Source organism: Amblyraja radiata, chromosome 27, assembly GCF_010909765.2.
Source record: "Amblyraja radiata isolate CabotCenter1 chromosome 27, sAmbRad1.1.pri, whole genome shotgun sequence".
In the NCBI taxonomy this organism is placed as follows: Eukaryota; Metazoa; Chordata; class Chondrichthyes; order Rajiformes; family Rajidae; genus Amblyraja; species Amblyraja radiata.
The window spans coordinates 5,570,981-5,593,805 of record NC_045982.1 but is presented as its reverse complement, the minus strand read 5'-3'; the positions used below and the strand labels follow the sequence as shown (position 1 = coordinate 5,593,805).

Here is a 22,825-nt window from a genome sequence, read left to right as displayed (position 1 = left end):
TAGTCGCAAAAAGCTGGACTAACTCAGCGGGCGTGAGTATAAGTTTAGTTTATTGTCACGTGCACCGAGGTACAGTGAAACGCTTTTGTGCGTGCTAACCAGTCAGCAGGACAACAATACATGATTACAATCGAGCCATTTACAGTTTACAGATACATGATAAGGAATAACGTTTAGTGCAAGGTAAAGCCAGCAAAGTCCGATCAAAGATAGTCCGAGGGTCACCAAAGAGGTGGATAGTAGTTCAGGACCACTCTCTGGTTGTGGTGGGATGATTCAGTTGCCTGATAACAGCTGGGAAGAAACTGTCCCTGAATCTGGAGGTGTGCGTTTTCACACTTCTGTACTTTTGCCCGATGGGAGAAGAGGGAGTGGCCAGGGTGCGACTGGTCCTTGATGATGCTGCTGGCCTTGCCGAGGCAGCGTGTGGTGCAGATCGAGTCAATGAAAAAGAGGTTGGTTTGTGTGATGGTCTGGGCTGCGTCCACAATTCGCTGCAATTTCCTGCGGATAGATCTGTTTCTAAACCTGTGCTGTGATGCATCCCGATAAAATGCTGTCTATGGTGCATCTGTAGAAGAGCATTTCTGGAGATTAACATCATGTCCACGGCATTTGTAACTGAGTTAATCCTATCTGCATTAACCCCACTGATCTACTTTGTGACACGTTACAAGATACGGTATAAATTGCCAGATTTGCCACACTTCAATGCCACTCTGGATGGAGTTATTGCCGACTAGGGTTGCCAACTGTCCCGTAATAGCCGGGACATCCCGTATATTGGGCTAAATTGGTTTGTCCCATACGGGACCGCCCTTGTCCCGTATTTGACTCCTACTACTCAGGTCGAGGGGACTGTCGGGTCGGAGCACCGGGTCCGGCCCCGCCTCACCCGTCCCGACGTAGTGCAGCCCGTGGAGTGCAGCAGCAGCACCTCGCCCCTGGCCCCGTCGGTCTAGTGGGAGAGTCTAGGACTAGAGGTCATAGCCTCAGAATTAAAGGATGTTCGTTTAGGAAGGAGATGAGGAGGAATTTCTTTAGTCAGAGGGTGGTGAATCTGTTGAATTATTTGCCAAAGAAGGCTGTGGCAGCCAAATCAGTGGATATATATAAGGTAGAATTAGATAGATTCTTGATCAGTACGGATGCCAGAGGTTGTGGGAGGAAGGCAGGAGAATGGGATTAGGAGGGATAGATAGATTAGCCATGATTGAATGGCGGAGTAGACTTGATGGGCCGAATGGCCTAATTCTGCTCAAATCGCTTACGATCTTATGATCTTGGTTTTTTCCTTACCTCAGAGACACAAGAGACTGCTGATGCTGGAATCCTGAACAGAACAAAGGGCTGGAAAAAATAAAGCCACACAGTGCTGGAGTAAGGCGGGATCTATGGAGGACATGGACAGGTGACACTTCAGGTCAGACTTGCAACCCAATGGTATGAACATTTGAATTCTCCAATTTCAACTAAAACCCCCTACCTGCTCCCTCTTTTTTATGGCCCGCCCCCCACCCCAGCAGACACTCGTTCCCCCCCCCCCCCCCCCCACTATCCCCCCCCTCCACACCCACGGTGACCCTGCTGCTTTCCACTCTTTCGTACAATCATCTCTCATCCCCAAGTCCTTCATTTCCCTTTCCATCCATGTTTCTCCGCCCCACCCTGACTCCTTCCCCCGCCCGGTCTCCGGTGTTACATTTCCCTCCTCGCCGCTCCTCACCTGACACCCGTTTGTCTCATGTTGACCAGGCTGGCAATGCCAGCTCTCCCTCACATCACAATGGCCCATGCACACAGATATGCCGTTTAAATTGGCATTGTGGTCGGTATAGATATCGTGGGCCGAAGGGCCTGTCCCTGTCCCTGTGCTGTTCTCTGTTCAATGATTTGAAGTCTTGGTCTTCAAACACTCTTTTCCACAGATGGCCAAAGATTGTGTTGGCACAGTAGACCTGATGGGAATTTCATCATCAACAGATAGACACATAATGCTGAAGTAACTCAACGGGACAGAAGGAGAGAAGGAATGGGCGACGTTTCGGGTCGAGACCCTTCTTCAGATTGGATCACCGATATCTGCCTTTATTGAGAAAAAGGAAGTGACCTGCGTTTCTTGTCATGGGCCTTTCTTGTTGGGTGCAGGCTGGTAGAGTTTGTAGATTTAGTCTTTAGAGATACAACGCGAGAACAGGTCCTTCGGCCCAACTTGTCCACACCAGCCAACATGTCCCAGCTACACTAGTCCCACCTGCCTGCGTTTGGCCCATATCTCTCCAAACTTGTCATATCCATGTATACCTAGCTTCGGTATAATCTAATATCTGCAGTTCCTTCCATCACATCCCTTCTCATTTGCATTGTTAGTTGGAGCTTGACAATGTCGAGACGTGTTGAGGCAGCGATAGACAAATTCTTGATTAGAACGGGTGTCAAGGGTTATGGGGAGAAGGCAGGAAAAATGGGATTAGGAGGCAGAGATCAGCCATGATTGAATGGCGGGGTAGACTCATTGGGCCGAATGGCCTAATTCTACTCTTGTAACTTGTGAACTTGTGAAATGGCAAGTCTACTGGAAACATCAAAACATAGAAAATAGGTGCAGGAGTAGGCCATTCGGCCCTTCGAGTCTGCACCGCCATTCAATATGATCATGGCTGATCCTCCAACTCAGTATCCTGTACCTGCCTTCTCTCCATACCCCCTGATCCCTTTAGCCACAAGGGCCACGTCTAACTCCCTCTTAAATGCCTTGATCCCTTTGATATTCATTCGCCCCTCTCGTGACATCGGCCGTGGGCTATCCTGGTGCCTAGTCCTTTCTTGCCGAGTTCACTTGACACTTTCTCGTTGGAGCCCCTGCTGGGTGCTGGTGCAACAGCTGGCCAGAAACAGTCCTCTAACGGCTGCCTGACAACCCAACCAACAATTAGAGCATCTTTACAAACATCTCCCAGTCTCCAGGGGTATAATTGAGCCACACGTCATTGCCGGCAGCACACGGGGTGAAAGGATTCTCCGACGCAAACACTCACACATGGTCGAAGATAGACACAAAATGCTGGAGTTACTCAGCGGGACAGGCAGCGTCTCTGGAGAGAGGGAATGGGCGACATTTCGGTTCAGTCTGAAGAAGGGTGTCGACCCGGAACGTCACCCATTCCTTCTCCCCAGAGATGCTGCCTGCCTGTACTCCAGCATTTTGTGTCTATTTTCTGGCTGTGTAGGTTGTGTGGTTAAATGTTAAATGGTCAGCTCGACATAGATTACAAAATCTACACCAAACCCAAACCAATTAGGAGCAGACGAGGGCATTCGATCCAATTTGAGATTCCAGCGACCAAGGCAGATGTGTACAGCAGAAGGTACACAAAATTGCTGGGGAAACTCAGCGGGTGCAGCAGCATCTATGGAGCGAAGGAAATAGGCGACGTTTCGGGCCGAAACCCTTCTTCAGATGTGTACAGCAATTCGTTCTTCCCCAATACAATTAAAGCATGGAATAATCTCCACCCAACTATAGTTACCCAACCAGATGCAACTAAGTTTAAAGTAGCTCTTTCTTCCCAATAACCCTTTCTGGCTTAAGCGCTCCCTTCACCACCTCCAGTTTAAATTCAATTTGGAATATTTTGGAGGACCAAGAAACCAAGAACCAAGGTGCCGGCAGGGGGCGGATTGGATTGTGGAGAAACTCATTGCTTGCTTGCCTCTCTCTCTCTCTCCCTCTCCCAGTCTCTCTGTCTCTCTGTCTGTATAATCTGGAGAGTGAGCTGGGGGCGGGTCGGTCCAGTTTCCCAGCACCGAGAGAGAAGGAGGGAGAGAGGGAGAGAGGAGATTCCAAGCCCAGAGCGCTGCCGGCTGCAATTGACGGCGGGAGCGGAGGGAAATTTACCTCCAGAGAGAGAGAGAGAGAAGAAGAAAGGAAGGAGAGCGGATTGAAAGGGGAGGGAAAGGAAAATCCTGCAGCGTGTTGGAGCTCGGATCGCCGACCCTGAGCCGTGTCTCCTCGCCCCCCACCACCATGTCCAAGCTGCCGCTGCTGCTGCTGTGGGCGCTGCTCGCCGGCCTGGGCGACATTGTATCGGTGAGTGGCGACCGCGCCGCTACATTGTAGCAAAGATGAATGTTACAGCGGCAAGATGTGCCATTAACCCAGCGGGGATTTCAAAGCTGTGTGTCGGTGTGTGTGTGTGTGTGTCGGTGCCCGTCTTGCGAACTGCTACAGTCAGTGCATCGCTTTCGTGACACAAGTGGCTTATTTAATGCATTTGATCTGCATCTTATTTTATCCGGCTACAAATCCTCCGGGGACGCACACATAGAGAGACACACACACACACACAGGGACACAGACACACACACACACACACAGAGCCACATACACACACATACAAACAGGGATATACACACACACATAGAGACACAGACACACACACACACACATAGAGACACAGACACACACACACACACACATAGAGACACACATACACACACACAGGGACACAGACACACACACAGAGTCACATACACACACACATACAAACAGGGATATACACACACACACATAGAGACACAGACACACATACACACACACACACACACACACACACACAGGGACAGAGAGACAGAGAGAGAGAGACACACACACAGGCACAGTGAGAGAGAGACTCTCACACAGACACACACACACAAAGAGACACACACAGACCGACAGACACACTCACACACACAGGTGCTACACTGCAGGTGTGTCGGGGTTTTCAGTCCGGTTTTGTATTTTAATGTGGAGTACTTTTGAATCAAGAGGCGATTTATATATATTTTTGGAGCTGATTTCAGCTTCCAGCAGTTGCATCCAATAGCCTCCGCCGTCATTGCGTGTATGCTCTCCCCCGGCCCCCCTCCTCTGTTCTCTCCCCTCTCCTCTGCTCTCCCTCTCCTCGCGTTTTCACCCTAGTTCTCTCTCCTCCTCGCCCTCCCGCTGCATCTCGCTCAGTCCCTCCCATCTCTACCTCCCTTTCCCATTGCTTTCTGTCTGCATTTCGCGCAGCCTCTCATCTTCCCGCCCCCCCCCCCCCCCTGTGGGTGTGTGTGTGGGGGGGGGGGGGGGGGGGGCTGGGGGTTGGCAAATTATCCCCCTTGAGGGTTGCACATTGTGGGTTCAAGTTCCAAGCGGAGTCAGGGGATATGGGGAGAAGGCAGGAACGGGGTACTGATTGGGGATGATCAGCCATGATCACATTGAATGACGGTGCTGGGTCGAATGGCCTACTCCTGTACCTATGGTCTAATGTCTAATCTGGGGCCGTGAACCCCCTAATCTCAGCTAAAACTTCAGTCCAAAACCGATGGAACTGTCCACTCACAGATATAGGGTGGAACAGCGTGGAAGCAGGCCCTTCAGCCTGAAGAAGGGTCTCGACCCGAAACATCACCCAATCCTTCTCTCCAGAGATGCTGCCTGTCCTGCTGGGTTACTCCAGCATTTTGTATCTGTCTTCGATTTAAACCAGCATCTGCAGTTCCTTCCTGCACCCTTCAGCCCAACTTGCCCACACCGGCCAACATGCCCCATCGACACTAGTCCCACCTGCCTGCGTTTGCCCCATATCCCTCTAAACCTGCCCTATCCATGTACCTGTCTAAATGTTTCTTAAACGTTGCGATAGTCCCTGCCTCAACTACCTCCTCTGGCAGCTCGTTCCGTACACCCGCCACTATTTGTCAAAAGTCGTTTGAATATATTGTATTAATGGATATAACGATAAACTGGGTTGTGGAGAAAGGAACCGCAGATGCTGGTTTACACAGAAGATAAATGCAAGATGCTGGAGTAACTCAGCGGGACAGGCAGCATCTCTGGAGAGAAGGAATGGGTGACGTTTCAGGTCGCGACCCTTCTTCAGACTGGTTTGTGCCTGCCCTCTGAATGAGGGCTGATTGGATGAAGAGGCCCCTCTGCCCCAGCCTCCCACTGAAGAAGGGTCTCGACCCGAAACGTCACCTATTCCTTTACTCCAGAGGAATAAGGGGAATTATTGTCTGACCCACTGAGTTACTCCGGCCTTTTTTTGCCTATCTCCCACTTCTCATCGCCTGGTCGATTCTCGTGGGGACCTGCAGTGAGCAGACGTTTCAAGATTGAAACTCCACTGGATGTGCAACATTTTCCAATATTTTCTTTCCCTGAGAGTACGGCTGGACCTTCTCCCTGTCCCCAGCAAGGAGAGGGGGAAAAGCCAAAGTAAATAGAATTCAGAAGCTAATGGATAATCCTTACACATCGGTATTTTAGTCTTCACGAAGCTCGTGCGTATCCCAGTGGGCCACAGGAATCTCTTCTTGACTGGAAATCAACACGTTCAATGCTAATTGCCATCTCTCGCTGAGGATAAAAATGTATTGAATGTTGTAGGTTTCTTCCTTAATTAAAGTCCAACCTATTCGCAGATGAATCAATGATGCCATTTGACTTGGGGCATATGATCCATGCTCACAAACCGTGAGTGTGTGTGTGTGTGGGAGTGTGTAAGAGTTTGTGTGTGTGAGAGTTTGTGTGTGTGTGTGGGGGGGGGAAGAGTGTGTGTGTGGGGGGGTGTGTGTGGGGGGGAGTGTGTGGGGGAGTGTGCGAGTGTGAGAGTGTGTGTGTGGGAGTGTGTGTGTGGGGGAGTGTGTGTGTGGGAGTGTTTGTGTGTGTGTGTGTGTGTGTGTGTGGGAGGGAGTGTGTGTGGGGGAGTGTGTGTGGGGAGTGTGTGTGAGTGTGCACGAGTGTGCACGAGAGAGTGTGTGAGTGTGCACGAGAGAGTGTGTGTGTGTGGGAGAGTGTGTGTGTGGGAGAGTGTGTGTGTGTGGGAGAGTGTGTGGGGGAGTGTGTGGGGAAGTGTGCGAGTGTGAGAGTGTGTGTGTGGGAGTGTGTGTGTGTGTGTGTGGGAGAGTGTGTGTGTGGGAGAGTGTGTGTGTGGGAGTGTGTGGGGGAGTGTGCGAGTGTGTGTGTGGGAGTGTGTGTGTGGGGGAGTGTGTGTGTGTGAGTGTTTGTGTGTGTGTGTGTGGGAGGGAGTGTGTGGGAGGGAGTGTGTGTGGGGGAGTGTGTGTGGGGAGTGTGTGTGGGAGAGAGTGTGTGGGAGGGAGTGTGTGTGGGGAGTGTGTGTGTGTGTGTGTGGGAGAGTGTGTGTGTGTGGGAGAGTGTGTGTGTGGGAGAGTGTGTGTGTGCGGGAGAGTGTGTGTGTGTGTGTGTGTGTGTGGGAGAGTGTGTGTGTGTGTGGGAGAGTGTGTGTGCGTGTGAGAGTGTGTGTGCGCGTGCGAGTGAATAATTTAATTTTGTCTCATAATCCTTGTCATTCATTCATCACTGGCGATTCGTGTGTGAGGAACTGCTGCCTACAATTGCACTGGCACTGGCCCAAGTTGACTTTAGTAACCTACACTCAATGAGCAAGTGTGGGTAATGGGCAATATTATGTGTCTGCTATTACGTCCCAACTACAGTTGTGAAAGGGATCAAAATCTGTTGACCATATCGCCACTAACTCAACTGATAGGTACCTGGCTAGGAAAGGTTTAGAGGGCCAAGGGCAAAAAGTGGGCAGGTGGGACTGGTGTAGATGGGGCAGCATGGGCAAGTTGGGCCAAAGGGCCTGTTTTGTGCTGTGTGACACTATGAAGCAAAAGTCAATGATGCACATGTCCATTGATAATTAAACTATTCAAAGGCCATTTTACCAAGGCATCTTGCCAGTTGTTTTTAAACTCCTCTTATCCTGGTATGTCCTCTTTGGTTATGGTTGAGAGACTCGAGCAGACTGGTAAGAAGAGCTGACCTATTGTGGACAAAGATTTGTTCAAGATGCTGGAAAATTTCGAAGGTAGACAAAAATGCTGGAGGAACTCAGCGGGTGCGGCGGGCGACCCAGTGGCGCAGCGGGTAGAGCTGCTGCCTCACTGCGCCAGAGTCCAGAGTTCAATCCCGAGCTGTGTCCGTGTGGAGTTTGCACGTTTGCCCCTGTGACAGTGTGGGTTTCCTCCGGGCGCTCCGGTTTCCTCCCACATCCCAAAGACGTGTAAGTTTGTGGGTTAATCAGCCTCTGTGGAATATGTAGGGAGTGGAGGAGAGACTGGGACAGTGTAGAATTAGTGGGATTGTCACCTTGTCGTGGTGGAGAAGCTTGTGTGGTCCTGATATCCTGAGAGAGATGCCGTCTGGAGCTAGACTACTGGTAGGGCCACCCAAGGCAGTAAGGTCAAGGGGAGGTCTCTGACAAAGAGCCAATCCAACCAAGTCCTCAACGGTGGAACAGGCGGAGGACGATGGCTGACCTTAGTGGAGCTAACGTCACCACGGCTGGGAAGGCGGATGAAGCCTGCAGCAGAAAAGGGTCTCCTGTCGTCTTGGACTCCATGCTACTGGATCCTGACCCAGATCTGTCGAGGACCATGGGGTGGCTGTCTGTGTCTGTGCATCTGTCTCCCCACGTTCAACAAAACCACGCACAGGTGTCCTCAATATAGGGAGTAGCACCCTGGAGACACCCATGGGGGCCTGAGAAGTGGGAACGGGGTGATCAATGGTCGGCCTGGACTCGATGGGCCGAAGTGTCTGTTTCCGTGCCATATCTCTAAACTAAACTCCACTATCCAGCTGCTCAGATTAAGTACCCTCCGTGAATAGCTACCGCTGAAGCAGATCAAAGACAACTGTTTGAAAGTAGGGAACAGGCAACGTCTGATTGTAAGGAAGTAATTTCAAGGCTACACTGTAATTGAATGTTACATTTGCACTTCAGTCATTTCCAGCCAGCATATTGTCTTAATGAATATCATTTTAAACCTACTACGGGGAGAAGGAATGCATGGGAGACCACATGATTTAGAAGCGACATTCTGGTTGGCAATCCCTTTGCCCTGTTTCCAGAGGTACACACAGAGGGTTGTACGAGCTGCCAGAGGAGGTCATTGAGGCAGGTAGATACAAGGTGCTTGAGTAACTCAGCGGGTGAGGCAGCATCTATGGAGAGAAGGAATTGGCGACCCGAAACGTCACCAATTCCTTCTCTCCATAGATGCTGCCTCGCCCGCTGAGTTACTCCAAGGGTCTCGACCCGAAACATCGCCAATTCCTTCTCTCCATAGATGCTGCCTCGCCCGCTGAGTTACTCCAGCATTTTGTGTCCCTACCTTCGATTTTACCGGCATCTGCAGTTCTTTCTTGAACAGTAATTGAGGCAGGTACTATAATGCCCCTGTCCCACTTGGGAAACCTGAACGGAAACCTCTCGAGACTTTGCGCCCCACCCAAGGTTTCCGTGCGGTTCCCGGAGGTTTTTGTCAGTCTCCCTACCTGCTTCCACTACCTGCAACCTCCGGGAACCACCTGCGACCTCCGGGAACCGCACGGAAACCTTGTGTGGGGCGCAAAGTCTCCAGAGGTTTCCGTTCAGGTTTCCCAAGTGGGACAGGGGCATAACAGCATTGAAAGGGCGTTTGGACAGTATATGGATAAGAAAGGTTTAGAGGGATATGGGCCAAACCAAGGCAGGTGAGACTAGTGTAGATGCCGCATCTTGGTCGGCATAGGGAAGTTGGGCCGAAGGGCCTGTTTCCTGACTCCACGACTCTTTGACAAAATTCTCCCTTCAGCGATATAGTTGCTCAACACTTTGTTGCTGTTTGTGAGAGTGTGCGGGGTACACAAATGGGAATTCAACAGGGAATTCACTGGCACTTTGCAAGAAGATTGTTCCCGATGTTGGGGAAGTCCAGAACAAGGGGTCACTGTTTAAGGATAAGGGGGAAGTCTTTTAGGACCGAGATGAGAGAAAAAATGTTCACACTGAGAGTGGTGAATCTGTGGAATTCTCTGCCACAGAAAGTAGTTGAGGCCAGTTCATTGGCTACATTTAAGAGGGAGTTATATGTGGCTCTTGTGGCTAAAGGGATCAGGGGGTATGGAGAGAAGGCAGGTACAGGATACTGAGTTGGATGATCAGCCATGATCATATTGAATGGCGGTGCAGGCTCGAAGGGCTGAGTGGCCTACTCCTGCACCTATGTTTCTATGTTTGGGGCATAGACGGAGATGGTGAAACATTCCGTGGAACCACGGGCGTGTGAAGAGGGTGGAGTACTGTGGAAAGTTGGAAGCATGATTTTTTTAAAATTAAGATGACAAAGTTTCCACCAACTTGTTGGAAACTGGTGAGGAAACTTGAGAACTCGGTCAAAGGCGGAGGTTGATAGTTGAGTGTAGTTGAGGCGTGCAGCGTGGAATCAGGCCCTTTGGTCCGCTGGGTCGGCACTGACCAACAATCACCCCGACACTCGTTCTATCCCAGTGAACTATCCATCCTACACACTGGGAGCAATTTACAGTAGCCAATTAGCCTACAAACCGGGACGTCTTTGGAATGCGGGAGAAAACCAGAGCGCCCAGAGGAAACCCACACGGTTACAGGGAGACGATACAAACTCCGTACAGACAGCAACCCAAGTCAGAATCGAACCGGGGACCCTTACTCTGCAAGGCAGCAACTCTACCGCTGCGCCACCATGCTGCCCTAGGTTCTTGATTATGGAGGGAGTCAAAGCTTACGGGGGAGAAGGCAGGAGAGTGGGGTTGAGCGGGAAAAGTAGAACAATAGACAATAGGTGCAGGAGTAGGCCATTCGGCCCTTCGAGCCAGCACCGCCATTCAATTTGATCATGGCTGATCATCCCCAATCAGTACCCCGTTCCTGCCTTCTCCCCATATCCCCTGACCCCACTATTTTTAAGAGCCCTATCTAGCTCTCTCTTGAAAGCATCCAGAGAACCCGCCTCCACCGCCCTCTGAGGCAGAGAATTCCACAGAACAGCCATGACTGAATGGCGGAGTAGATTTGATGGGCTGAATGGCCTTGTGTCTTAAGGTCTTATGAAGTATCGATCCACATGATTCGGAGTTGGCTCACGCCTGCGGGGATAGGCTCTGACCATGTGACAATCAGCCCACACCAACAGCCACGAGAAACAGACTCGTTCTTTGTGGAGAGTTGCTCCCATTCATCAACAGTAACTAGGGCGGCACGGTGGCGCAGTGGTAGAGTTGCTGCCTTACTGCACCAGAGACCCGGGTTCCAGCCTGACTCTCCGGAGTTTGTACGTTCTCCCCGTGACCTGCGTGGGTTTTCTCCGAGATCTTTGGCTTCCTCCCACACTCCAAAGACGAACAGTTTTACAGGTCAATTGGCTTCGGTATAAATCTATAAAAGTAAAATTGTCCCTAGTGTGAGCAGGATAGTGTTAATATGCGGGGATCGCTGGTCTGTGCAGACTCAGTGGGCCGAAGGGCCTGTTTCTGTGCTGTATCTCTAAGCTAAGCTAAACAGCCTGAGATTTCATTTGATCCTTGCCTTTGTTTTTGTTTAATTACAATATCTGTCCTTCTCCCAGGAGAGGAGGGAAAATACTGAACCTGAACCTTCCCGGATTAGCAGAAACCTTGATCCTTATTAGACTTTCAGCTTTTCAAAGGCACGTCAGAGACGTATCTTGCAGCTCACTAGTGGATTGGATAAATCCACCATTTGCCCAGTAGACATTCACCAGTCAGTCATTTGTAACGTCCACTGGACAATGACAAAGAAGGGTCTCGACTTGAAACATCACCTGTCCCTTTTCACAAGAGATGCTGCCTGACCACACCTGCCTCACTCCAGCATTTAGTGTCTGTCTTTGGTGTAAACCAGCACCTGCAGTTCCTTGTGTGGGAAAGAACTGATGCTGGTTTAAATCGAAGATGGGCACAAAATGCTGGAGTAACTCAGTGTGACGGGCATGGTCTCCGGAGAGAAGGAATGGGTGATGTTTCGGGTTGAGACCCTTTTTCAGACACAATTCTGATTCAGAAAGATTCAGAAGAATCTGCAGTCCCTTCACTGTTATTTTTCAGCACTTTGTATATTTTTTATGTAGGAAGAATGGTCCCAAACCGAAACGTCATCTATCTATGTTCTCTAGAGATGCTGCCTGATCCACTGAGTTACTCCAGCATTTTGTGTCTATCTTCCCTTTCGAAATGTCACTGTTAAAACCACTTGACTGTAAACTCTAAAAGCAGAAACAAGGATGTGCAGATGTTAATTTACACAAAATGCTGGAGTAACTCAGCGGGACAGGCAGCATCCGTGGAGAGAAGGAATGGGTGACGTTTCAGGTCAAGAACCTCCTTCTACACAGAGCAACATGGATATATACGAGTCACATGCCTAGCCAGTCTTTAGAAGGGTCTCGACCTGAAAAGTCACCCATTTCTTCTCTCCAGAGACGCTGCCTGTCCCGCTGAGTTACTCCAGATTTTTGAGTCTATCTTCTGGATATATATGAAGTTAACCATTTGGATAGGAACAGGCAAAGGCAATATTGATGAACATGGAGCGTTCTTGTACACTATCACTGAGAGCACATGTGTTGGTGCAACAAGCAGTTCAGACAGTAAGTAGTACCTTGCCTTTATTGTGTGATAAAGACAGAGGGAGGCAGGGATACAGGGAGGGAGGGAGATATTGAGAGTACAGAGCAAGAATATCCAATGACACGGGGCCTTGTTGAGACCACACCTGGAGTATGATGTGCCGTTTTGGATATATCAGCCAGAGAGGGCAGAAAGCCAGAGGATCACAGGTTGACCCCTCATGACATTAGTTTAGAGATACAGCGCAGGAATAGGCCCTTCGGCCCACCGCGTCCTCGCCGACCTGCAGTTGCCCCGCACACCTACACCATCCTACACACACTAGGGCCATTTTTACCGAGCCAATTTTCCCACAAACCTGCACGTCTTTGGAGTTTGGGAGGAAACTGGAGATCCCGGAGAACGTACAAACTCCGTACAGACAGCACCCGTAGTCGGGATCGAACCCGGGTCTATGGAGCTGTAAGGCAGCAACTCTACCGCTGTGCCACCCTCTAGTATTCATGAACGTGAACTCCAAGAAAGGCAGGTGATTTTGATTAAATTCTCAAAGACGTCTGAGGATGAAGTTGATAGAATCTATCTGACAGATTCTTTAAACAATATCTTGTGGAACCAACCAGGGAACAGGCTATTTTAGGCCGAGTGTTACGAGACAGCATTAATTAATAATCTGATAGAAAAGGAAAAGTGATTATAGGAACGAGAGAATCTCACGTTCAGTTTGAGAGCTAGAAACTGAAGCGTAAAAATAGGGCATGAAATTTAAATAGTAGCCAGTTTCCAGTGTATGAAGGCATGGTTTTCAACTGTTCATAGATCATAGCAGTAGAAGTAAGCCATTCGGCCCATCGAGTCTATCTTTCATGACAGATCTAACTTTCCCCCTCAACCCCTCAATCCTGCCTTCTCCCCATAACCTTTGACACCCGTACTAATCTCTGCCTTAAAAATACTCAATGGACAAAGAAACTAAAATGGAGGCTAATTGAGAGAGGCACGGCCACAATGTTCCATCTACCCTAGTCCCACTTGCCTGCGCTTGGTCCATAGCCCACCAAACCTGTGCTATCCATGTACCTGTCCAAGTACCATGCATCCACCTCACTCTTGCCCACACTCGATGACTCTTGCTCCACAGAGCGGCAGAGTAGAGGATTCAGAACCCTCTGACAGCAATAATTCCTCTTCTCTCTGAAGAAAACGGGCAACCCCTTGGTTTGAAACTGTACAGAGGCTGATTAACCTCCAAACCCGCACGCCTTTGGGATGTGGGAGGAATGCGGAGTACCCTGAGGAAACCAATGCACTCGCAGGGAGAACGTGCAAACTCCGCGCAGACAGCACCCGGGGTCAGGAATGAACCTGGGTCCCTGGCGCTGTGAGGCAGCAACTGCCAATGTGTCACCCCAACACAACCAATCTTATTGAATGAGCGAGCAGACTTCGACGGCTGGGCAGACTGCTCCCATATCCCCAATGGTGAACCATTCGGCCCATCAAGTCTACTTGGCCATTCAATCGTGGCTGATCTATCTTTCCCTCTTAACGCCATTCTCCTGCCTTCTCCCCAGAATCCCTGACACATACATAGTATCATGGATACTTTTCAGGCAGAGATAGATAGATTCCTGATTGGTGCGGGTGGGTGTCAGGGGTTATGGGGAGAAGGCAGGAGAATGGGATCAGGAGGGAGAGATGGATCAGCCATGATTTGAATGGCGGAGGAGACTTGATGGGCCGAATGGCCTAATTCGGCTCCAATCCCTTACGAACCATCGCTGTGCCGTTTCCAAGGACTGTGACAGACTACAACAGCCAGCCGGGTCGGTTACATTTCCTCACAGCTAACCACATTCGGCTTAATGACATGAGGCGGCCAGCTTTTGAGGGCAGCACGCAGTCTGTGTGTCTATCGAGTGATCCACGAGGTGTCGTGATCTCATTAGTATCCCAGGCACGCTGCGAGAAGAACCCTCTACCGTTTTCCCGTGAGTCACCCCCTCACCAATCCTCCCTTTGCTCTCTGCTCCTTTGATATTTTGTTAATTTGACAGTAAATGGATTCAAGCGAGCAAAAATAATGAGGCTGTTCAGAGGGATTCTAACCCTACGCGTGGCCCTGCTTTCTGTTGTCCCATCATTAGCTGAACGCTGGCGTGGAATAATTTGTATCCGTACGCCTGTGTTGCTCCCCTCTTTTCTCGCCCATGGCAACTCGTTCACCCCTATTGATCGCAAGAAATCACGTCTTCCGTTTCATCTTTTATCTTGGTCGAAAATGCTTTCAGTACCTGGCAGAAATCAAGCCGTCACAAGCTGAGGAAAAAATAATCTTAGTATCTGGTTTGTTTCAGAAGGAATTGTAGATGCTGGAAGAACCGAAGGTAGACAAAAATGCTGGAGAAACTCAGCGGGTGAGGCAGCATCTGTGGAGCATAGATGCTGCCTCCATAGATGCTGCCTCCATAGATGCTGCCTCCATAGATGCTGCCTCCATAGATGCTGCCTCCATAGATGCTGCTTCACCTGCTGAGTTTCTCCAGCATTTTTTTGTCTACCTTCGTATCTGGTTGGGTTTGCTTTAGTTTAGGCTAGTGACGTGTAAGAAGGAACTGCAGATGTTGGTTCAAATCGAAGATAGACGCGACAAGCTGGAGAAACTCGTCTCTGGAGAGAAGGAATGGGTGACGTTTCGGGTCGAGACCCCCAAGAGGTCTGAAGAATGGTCTCGACCCGAAAATTTCATCCATTAATTGGCCTCCAAAAGTTTGGGTTTTTTTTTTTACTTCTCCACATCCACAAGGCTCTGCTGAAAAATAGTCAGGACGTTTTTTAGGGGTTTGGAGAGAACAGCATCACAAGTGTAACTGAATGGATGGCCAGTTGATGTGTGTTTTTATGGGTGACCGCAGGGTGTTAGTTCCAGTCCGTGAGAGGAACCACAATTTTATCTTCCGTTTACAGTTCTTGACATGTCACGTAAATATTGATCCTATTCCAGCGCTCACACTATTGACCCACGCTAAAACCTGATTGTGAAAGCGGTGTTCTCTACCTTCAACTGTACTTAGGGAATCCACATAGTACACAGTTTCTTCCCAGCTGGTATCAGGCAACTGAACCATCCTAACACCAACTGGAGAACTATCCTGAGCTACCATGGATATGGGACTGAGCTCCAATGGATATTTTTAAGGCAGAGGTAGATAGATTCTTGATTAGTGCGGGTGTCTGGGGTTGTGGGGAGAAAACAGGAGAAACGGGTTAGGAGGGAGAGATAGATCAGCCATGATTGAATGGCGGAGTAGACTAGATGGGCCGATTGGCCTCATTCTGCTCCTATAACCAATGAACATAATCCATTACCGATTATTAATTGAGTGTATTATTGTTTATTGTATATTTATTTGTTACTGAGCTATGAGGCTTGTAATGCTACAGCAAGTAAGGATTTCATTGTTCTGTTGTCAATACATATGACAATTAAACACTTTTGTCTCTTGACTCAATAAACAGCTTGTCACAGGTTTAACTGTGGTTCGCTAATATAACTCCCGTTGGCTAGCAGCCATCAAAGGTGCTCCATGCTGTTATAATCTACCTTTTAAAAAGTGTTACCACTGAACTGAAGACTTTAGATTTTAGAGATACAGCGTGGAAACGGGCCCTTCAGCCCACCACGTCTGTGCTGTCCCCATGTACACTAACACTATCCAATTTACCGAAGCCAATTAACCTACAAACCCGCACATCTTTGGAGTGTGGGAAGAAACCGGAGCGCCGGGAGAAAACCCCACGCAGGTCACAGGGAGAACGTGCAAACTCCGTACAGGCAGCAGCTGTAGTCAGGATCGAACCCTGGCCTCTGGCGCTGTAAGGCAGCAACTCTACCGCTGCGCCACCGGGCTGCCCCTGAAAGAAAATAACAGAGCAATTCCCAGGACTGTGGTGCTTCACACAGGATGTACAAATGGTCTGGCAGCACATAATTAACTGGCCCAGGCAGTAAAGATTAGCGAGGGAAGTCAGTGTCGTTTTTTTGCTTCCAGTCTTTGAGACCAATGGCCCTCGTTGTCATGGTGACCTTTTTTTTAAAATCCAGAGTGCATCGGGTAAGATCATTGAACTCGGGTTCGTTCAGGAGTACAGGCAAATAATCCCTCCATGCTTCAGAACATAAAAAGATAGGATCTAAGAATCCACAGCAACAGTGTTGGGCTCTCTGCTTGTCTGACCTTCCCACAACACTCGATGTCCCCCAGCACAGTAACAGGTCTTCGGCCCAAATAGCCCATGCCGACCAACATGTCCCATCTCCCCTCGTCCCACCTGCCTGACTTTGGCTCATACCCCTCTAAACCTTTCCTATCCAATTGTATTTTAAATATTGTTATAAGATAGCCCTTCAGATCGCCCTTGCTCTCTCTCTCCATCCCCTCCCCCCATCCCAGTTCTCCCACCCGTCTCACTGTCTCCGACTACATTCTATCTTTGTCCCGCCCCCTCTCCCCTGACATCAGTCTGAAGAAGGGTCTCGACCCGAAACGTCACCCATTCCTTCTCTCCATAGATGCTGCCTCACTCGCTGAGTTACTCCAGCATTTTGTGTCTACCTTCGATTTTATCCAGCATCTGCAGTTCTTTCTTACACTCTACATAGTTTGGAGCCTATTTGGAGGTTGTCGTGTTTAATAGCCTGATGGGCGTAGGGAAGAAGCTGCCCCGGAACATGGACGTTGTAGTTTTTGATCTCCTGTAGTGTTTCTAATGGAGCTGTTGGGACCATCAGGCCAGTTTGGAGAAGCTCTGGGGAACCTGTATCTACCCTGATGGGTATGATTCAGTGAGCCCACCTTAACTAGAGAGAGTACCTGTCCAAATGAGGCAGATTCCCCCTTCCTTGAATTTGGAGAACAACATGTGTGTGGGAAGGAACTAATTCTGCTTAAACCGAAGATAGACACAAAAACCTGGAGTATCTCAGCGGGACAGGCAGCATCTCTGGAGAGAAGGAATGGGTGACGTGTTGGGTCGAGGCCCTTCGGGAGACGTTTCGAGTCGAGACTGAGGAAAGGTCACAACCTTCTTTCCAAACGTCACCCATTCCTTCTCTCCAGAGATGCTGCCTCTCCCGCAAAGTTACACCGGAATTTTGTGTCTATCTGCACTGAAGATGGGCGAGTCATCTGGGTTCAATGGAACCTTCTCCGACTGTAGTGGAGGAAGCCTAACCCACCCCGTCCCCTGCCATGGCCCCTCCATGAGAAGCTCCCATGGGTAGGTGGCTGTCTTTTGTGATAAGGCGATGTAGGGATGGAGGTGTTGCTTCCTACTTCAAAGCCCATGACACGGAGGTGTTAAACTTGGAAGAGGAAAGCTAAATTGGCTCCGTTTTGCTTTGATCTCATCTACACTTTGTCGATCGAAGCAGAGTTTAGATTTTGTTTTAGTTTAGACATTCAGAGATACAGCGTGCGTGATGACCAGCGATGACCCGTATGCTAGGTCTATTATTATCCCAGTTTTGTATCCCGCGTACAGTTTTGCATACGGGGCTGGGTTTGGCAGCACGCCACTTTAATCCATTATACTGCAGACTTTTAATACTTACTGACTACTGAATACTTATGACTTACTTTGAGGACAATTTACAGCAGCCAAATAACCTATAAGCCCGCATGTCCTTTGGAGCGTGGGAGGAAACCGGAGGAAACCCACGCAGTCACAGAGAGAACGTACAAACTCTGTGTCTAATTACTTAAGCTCAAGTGAGATTGGATGGCGAGGAGAATCAAACTCGTGGTCAGCACGGAGAATGTACGTAGGGGGTACGTCGGAGCTCGGGGACGTCTCTTAGCGGCTCGTAATGCTAACGGCAGGTACTTGGGGAACGCGGTAAGCTCGGGAAGACTCGCTGATGGCAGGTAAGCTCGGGAAGACTCGTGAAGATTTTCCAACCTGTTGAAAAATGTCCACGAGAGCCTCGAGTACCGACGAGCGGCCATTACCGTAAATCTCTTGAGTTCGAATCAGGGCAAACTCGGGAGAACTCTTTGAATGAACTCGTAAAGTGGGACAGGGCAGCATTTTGTGTCTACCTGAAGACTTTGTTGGTTTCCCACTGGTTAACTGTGCTGCTTTCATCACCCAGAGCACAAGGGGAATGTGAAGTAACTATTAAACAGCGGGCCAGAGTTAGTTGGGCAAACATTGTCTTTTGCAATCTGCAGCTTGCTCAGTCACCGCGCAAGTGCAGTAAGATTCAGTACTCCATTAAAATGTTCCATTTAGGGCTCATTATTGGTGTTAGTCATGCATGCACTCACACAACTGTCAGGCCTATTCCACTCACACCTATGAACAAGTGCCACCTCGTTATAAATTACCCGATATCTTCAGGAGAAGTAAAAGCCAGTCGGGCACACATGTTTTTGGTGAAGTCACAGTGATTAACCGGTGAGACTGCCAGTGTAACCAGGTGGGAAGGTGTGTGAGACACTCCCCCCCCCCCCCCCCATAGGGTCTAACGTCGCACGGTGACCGACCCCTGACACGACAGGGCAGGGAGTCCCCAGGGAGCATCAGTCATGTTGTGGGTGAAGACCCTGTGGATGCGAGGCCTTTAGAGGCCAGGACGCTGTCTTGCTGTAGAGGCAGCACGGTGGCGCAGCGGTAGAGTTGCTGCCTTACAGCGCCAGAGACCCGGGTTCGATCCTGCCTACGGGTACGGAATTTGTACGTTCTCCCTCTGACCTGTGTTGGTTTTAGCTTAGTTTAGAGATACAGTGGAAACAGGCCCTTCGGCCCACCGGGTCCGCGCCGACCAGCGATCCCTGCACACTAACACTAACCTACACACACTAGGGGCAATTTAAACCCCAGCCAATTAACCTGCAAACCTCTACGTTTTTGGAGTGTGGGAAGAAACCGGAGCACCCGGAGAAAACCCATACGGTCACGGGGAGAACGTACGTACAAACTCCATGCAGATAGCATCCGTAGTCGGGATCGAACCCGGGTCTTTGGCGCTGTGAGGCAGCAACTCTACCGCTGCGCCACCGTGCCGCCGCTTCTTCGAGGTGTCCGGTTTCCTCCTACACTCCGCAAAGATGTACAGGTTTGTAAGTTAATTGGCTTTGGTAAAAAAAATTGTCATTTGTCCCTAGTGTGTACGATAGTATTAGTGTACGGGTGATTGCTGGTCGGTGCGGACTCAATGGGCCGAAGGGCCTGTTTCTGCTCTGTATCCCTGAAGTCTCAAGTCTAATTACCGCTGCCTTGACAGTCGCCCACATCTTAAGAACAAATAAAAATATAAGGTGTCGCTTGACAGCAATCGCCCACTCTTGAGTTGGGTGTTTGTTGAATAGACCTCTGGCCTGGAGCAGCCACACAGTTAGTTGTTACCGAGCCATGGAATGTGGAAATTGACTATTTGGCCCATTCGTATCTTCATATACCCTTCAATTTAATGTTACTGTCTGTGTAAACAATAAGCCAACCTCCCCCCCCCTCTCATGTGTAGGAAGGAACTGCAGATGCTGGTTTACACCGATGATAGACACAAAATGCTGGAGTAATGGGCCTATCCCACTTATGCGATTGTTTTCATCTTTGGAGACGACTCCTCACGACCATACAGGCATCACCCCGTGACATGTCACACACACAGCCTGCATGGCCGTGAGCAGTCGCCCAAAGAGTCGTGCCTTTTTCTGGTCGCCGCTGGATTTTCAACGTGTTGAAAAGTTTCTGCAACCCGCTGCGACTACGACGGGTGCCAGCAAGTCGCCGAAAAAATCCTGTAAGTGGGACAGGCCCATAACTCAGCGGGGCAGGCAGCATCTCTGGAAACGTCACCCATTCCTTCTCTCCGGAGATGCTTGCCTGTCCTGCTGAGTTTCTCCAGCGTTTTGTGTCGAGCCTCTCCGGCGCCTCTCTTGTAACGAGGAGATCAGAACTGCTCAGTTCTCCCCGTGGTCCACAATGCACGTGAGGCAGGGGTCTCCCATGTGGCTGCTCGAACTGGGTGAACCTTGCCAGTTTGAAGTGAGATCTGATTGTCCGTCAGAGCGGGGGAAATTGGACGAGCTACAAAGAATCGGGAGCGAATCGATTAGCTCTGCAGTGCACGCTATAATTCAGTAAAATTGAAAGGAATGGGTCACTAAAATGCCCAATTAAATGCAGCAAAGCCAAAATAGCTCCTATCTATTAAAGAATAAAGAGATTATTTTTAAAGAGTACAATTCAAAATGCAACTCATTTATTTTTCATTAGTCTCTGCGGAGCTGGTGCTGTGATTCTTGCCTCAGGCCATGTACTTATAAAGCAGAACGGAATGGGGAATATCTTGGAAACCAAGACCGACAAATAAAGTTTAATCAAAACAACCTGGACCATAGGGTTAACTTGAGAATAGAATTTTTTTTCAATTTATTTTCAGAGCCCTTTAAATCCTTGCAGCTGAAGAGAGGTCAGTTAAGATGTGGCAACAAGGAACTCTGGAACTCTCTGCCACAGAAGGTAGTTGAGGCCGGTTCATTGGCTATATTTAAGAGGGAGTTAGATGTGGCCCTTGTGGCTAAAGGGATCAGGGGGTATGGAGAGAAGGCAGGTACAGGATACTGAGTTGGATGATCAACCATGATCATATTGAATGGCGGTGCAGGCTCGAAGGGCCGAATGGCCTACTCCTGCACCTATTTTCTATGTTTCTATGTAACTGCAGATGCTGGTTTACACCAAAGGACTCAGCGGGTCAGGCAACATCTCTGGTGAATGTGGATAGGTGACTTTCGGGACTGGACCCTACTTCAGACTGACTGCAGATAGCGCCAGTACTTCAGGCTAAAGGGCCTGTCCCACTTTTCCGAGTTACTCACAAATTCTCCTTTTTCCAAACTCGGAGATGCCAGCCGTAGGTACTCGGGGCCTTTTCAACGTGCTGAAAAAACGTCCTGACTTACCGGATGCCCCGAGTACCTACGAAATATCTACAGACTCCTACGGTCATTCTCTGAGTTTGAATCAAGGCCACCAGACGAGTCTCACCCTGGCCACTCCCCTCTCCCATCAGGCAAGAGGTACAGAAGTGTGAAAATGCTCCAGATTCAGGGACCGTTTCTTCCCAGCTGTTATATACAACTGAACCATCCTATGATCAACTAGAGAGCGGTCCTGACCTCCCATCTACCTAATTGGAGACCCGCAGACTATCTTTTTTTATCAGACTTCACAGGACTTCATCTCGCACTGGACGTTATTCCCTTTATCCTGTATCTACACTGTGGACAGCTTGATTGTAATCATGTATTGTCTTTCTGCTGACTGGACAGTAAGCAACAGAAAAGCTTTTCACTGTACCTTAGTACATGTGGCAAACTAAACTAAACTGAACTAATGTAACAAATATAACTGGAATATTAGTGGAATATTGATCAATGTGAAAAGTGTTGAATGGATACTCGCTATGACTGTTGGGACAGTTGTAGCTCATCTTCCCCACAGCCATCAGGCTATTAAACCTGGCTCGGACAAAACTCTGATTATTAATAACCACTCTCTGTTATTTGCACTTTACCAGTTTATTTATTCATGTGTGTATATATTTATATCATGGTATATGGACACATTTATCTGTTTTGTAGTAAATGCCTACTATTTTCTGTGTGCTTAAGCAAAGCAAGAATTTAATTGTCCTATACAGGGACACATGACAATAAAGTAAACTCACTTGAACTTGAACTTGAACTTCAATCGATGCTCTATGCAACGGATGTCGCTAAAGCATTAACGTACTGTATTCTAAGGGCCTCTTAGTGTTGTGTTGTGTGCTCCAAAACCCAATGCATTATTGACAAACATTTATTTTGGCATTCGGCAGCGGCACTTTAGTAACGATCGCATGTTCCTCTGCACCCCTTGCCAGGATTGTAACACTTACAGGGATCCCGAGAATTGGAAGTGCTTATGCTTCCTACTCTACATCGAAACTTTATATTTATTCATTTAGTTTGGTTTAGTTCAGTGATACAGCGTGGAAACAGGCCCTTCGAGTCCACACCAATGAGCGATCCCCGCACGCTAACACTATCCTATATACACACACACACACACACACACACACACACACACACACACACACACACACACACACACACACACACACACACACACACAGGACAACTTACAATTTTACAGAAGCCAATTCGCCTACAAACCTGCACGTCTTTGGAGTGTGGGAGGAAACCGGAGTTCCCGTGGAAAACTCATGCGAGGCACGGGGAGAATGTACAAACTCCGTACAGACAGCGCCCGTAGTCAGGATCGAACTGCGGTCTGGCGCTGTGAGGCAGCAACTCTGCCTCT

The 22,825-nt window shown here is 49.1% G+C and overlaps 1 protein-coding gene across 1 annotated transcript in view; it reads left to right on the top strand.

Annotated features, from left to right (window-relative positions):
* The first annotated feature begins 3,738 nt into the window (after positions 1–3,738).
* The window catches only part of sdc3 (syndecan 3), a 148,494-nt gene continuing 129,407 nt past the window's right edge, over positions 3,739–22,825 (top strand). Inside the window, exon 1 of the mRNA XM_033044979.1 lies at positions 3,739–4,090. Coding sequence (XP_032900870.1) covers positions 4,028–4,090 — 63 coding nt within the window. The 5' untranslated portion in view covers positions 3,739–4,027. The remainder of the gene's footprint in view (positions 4,091–22,825) is intronic.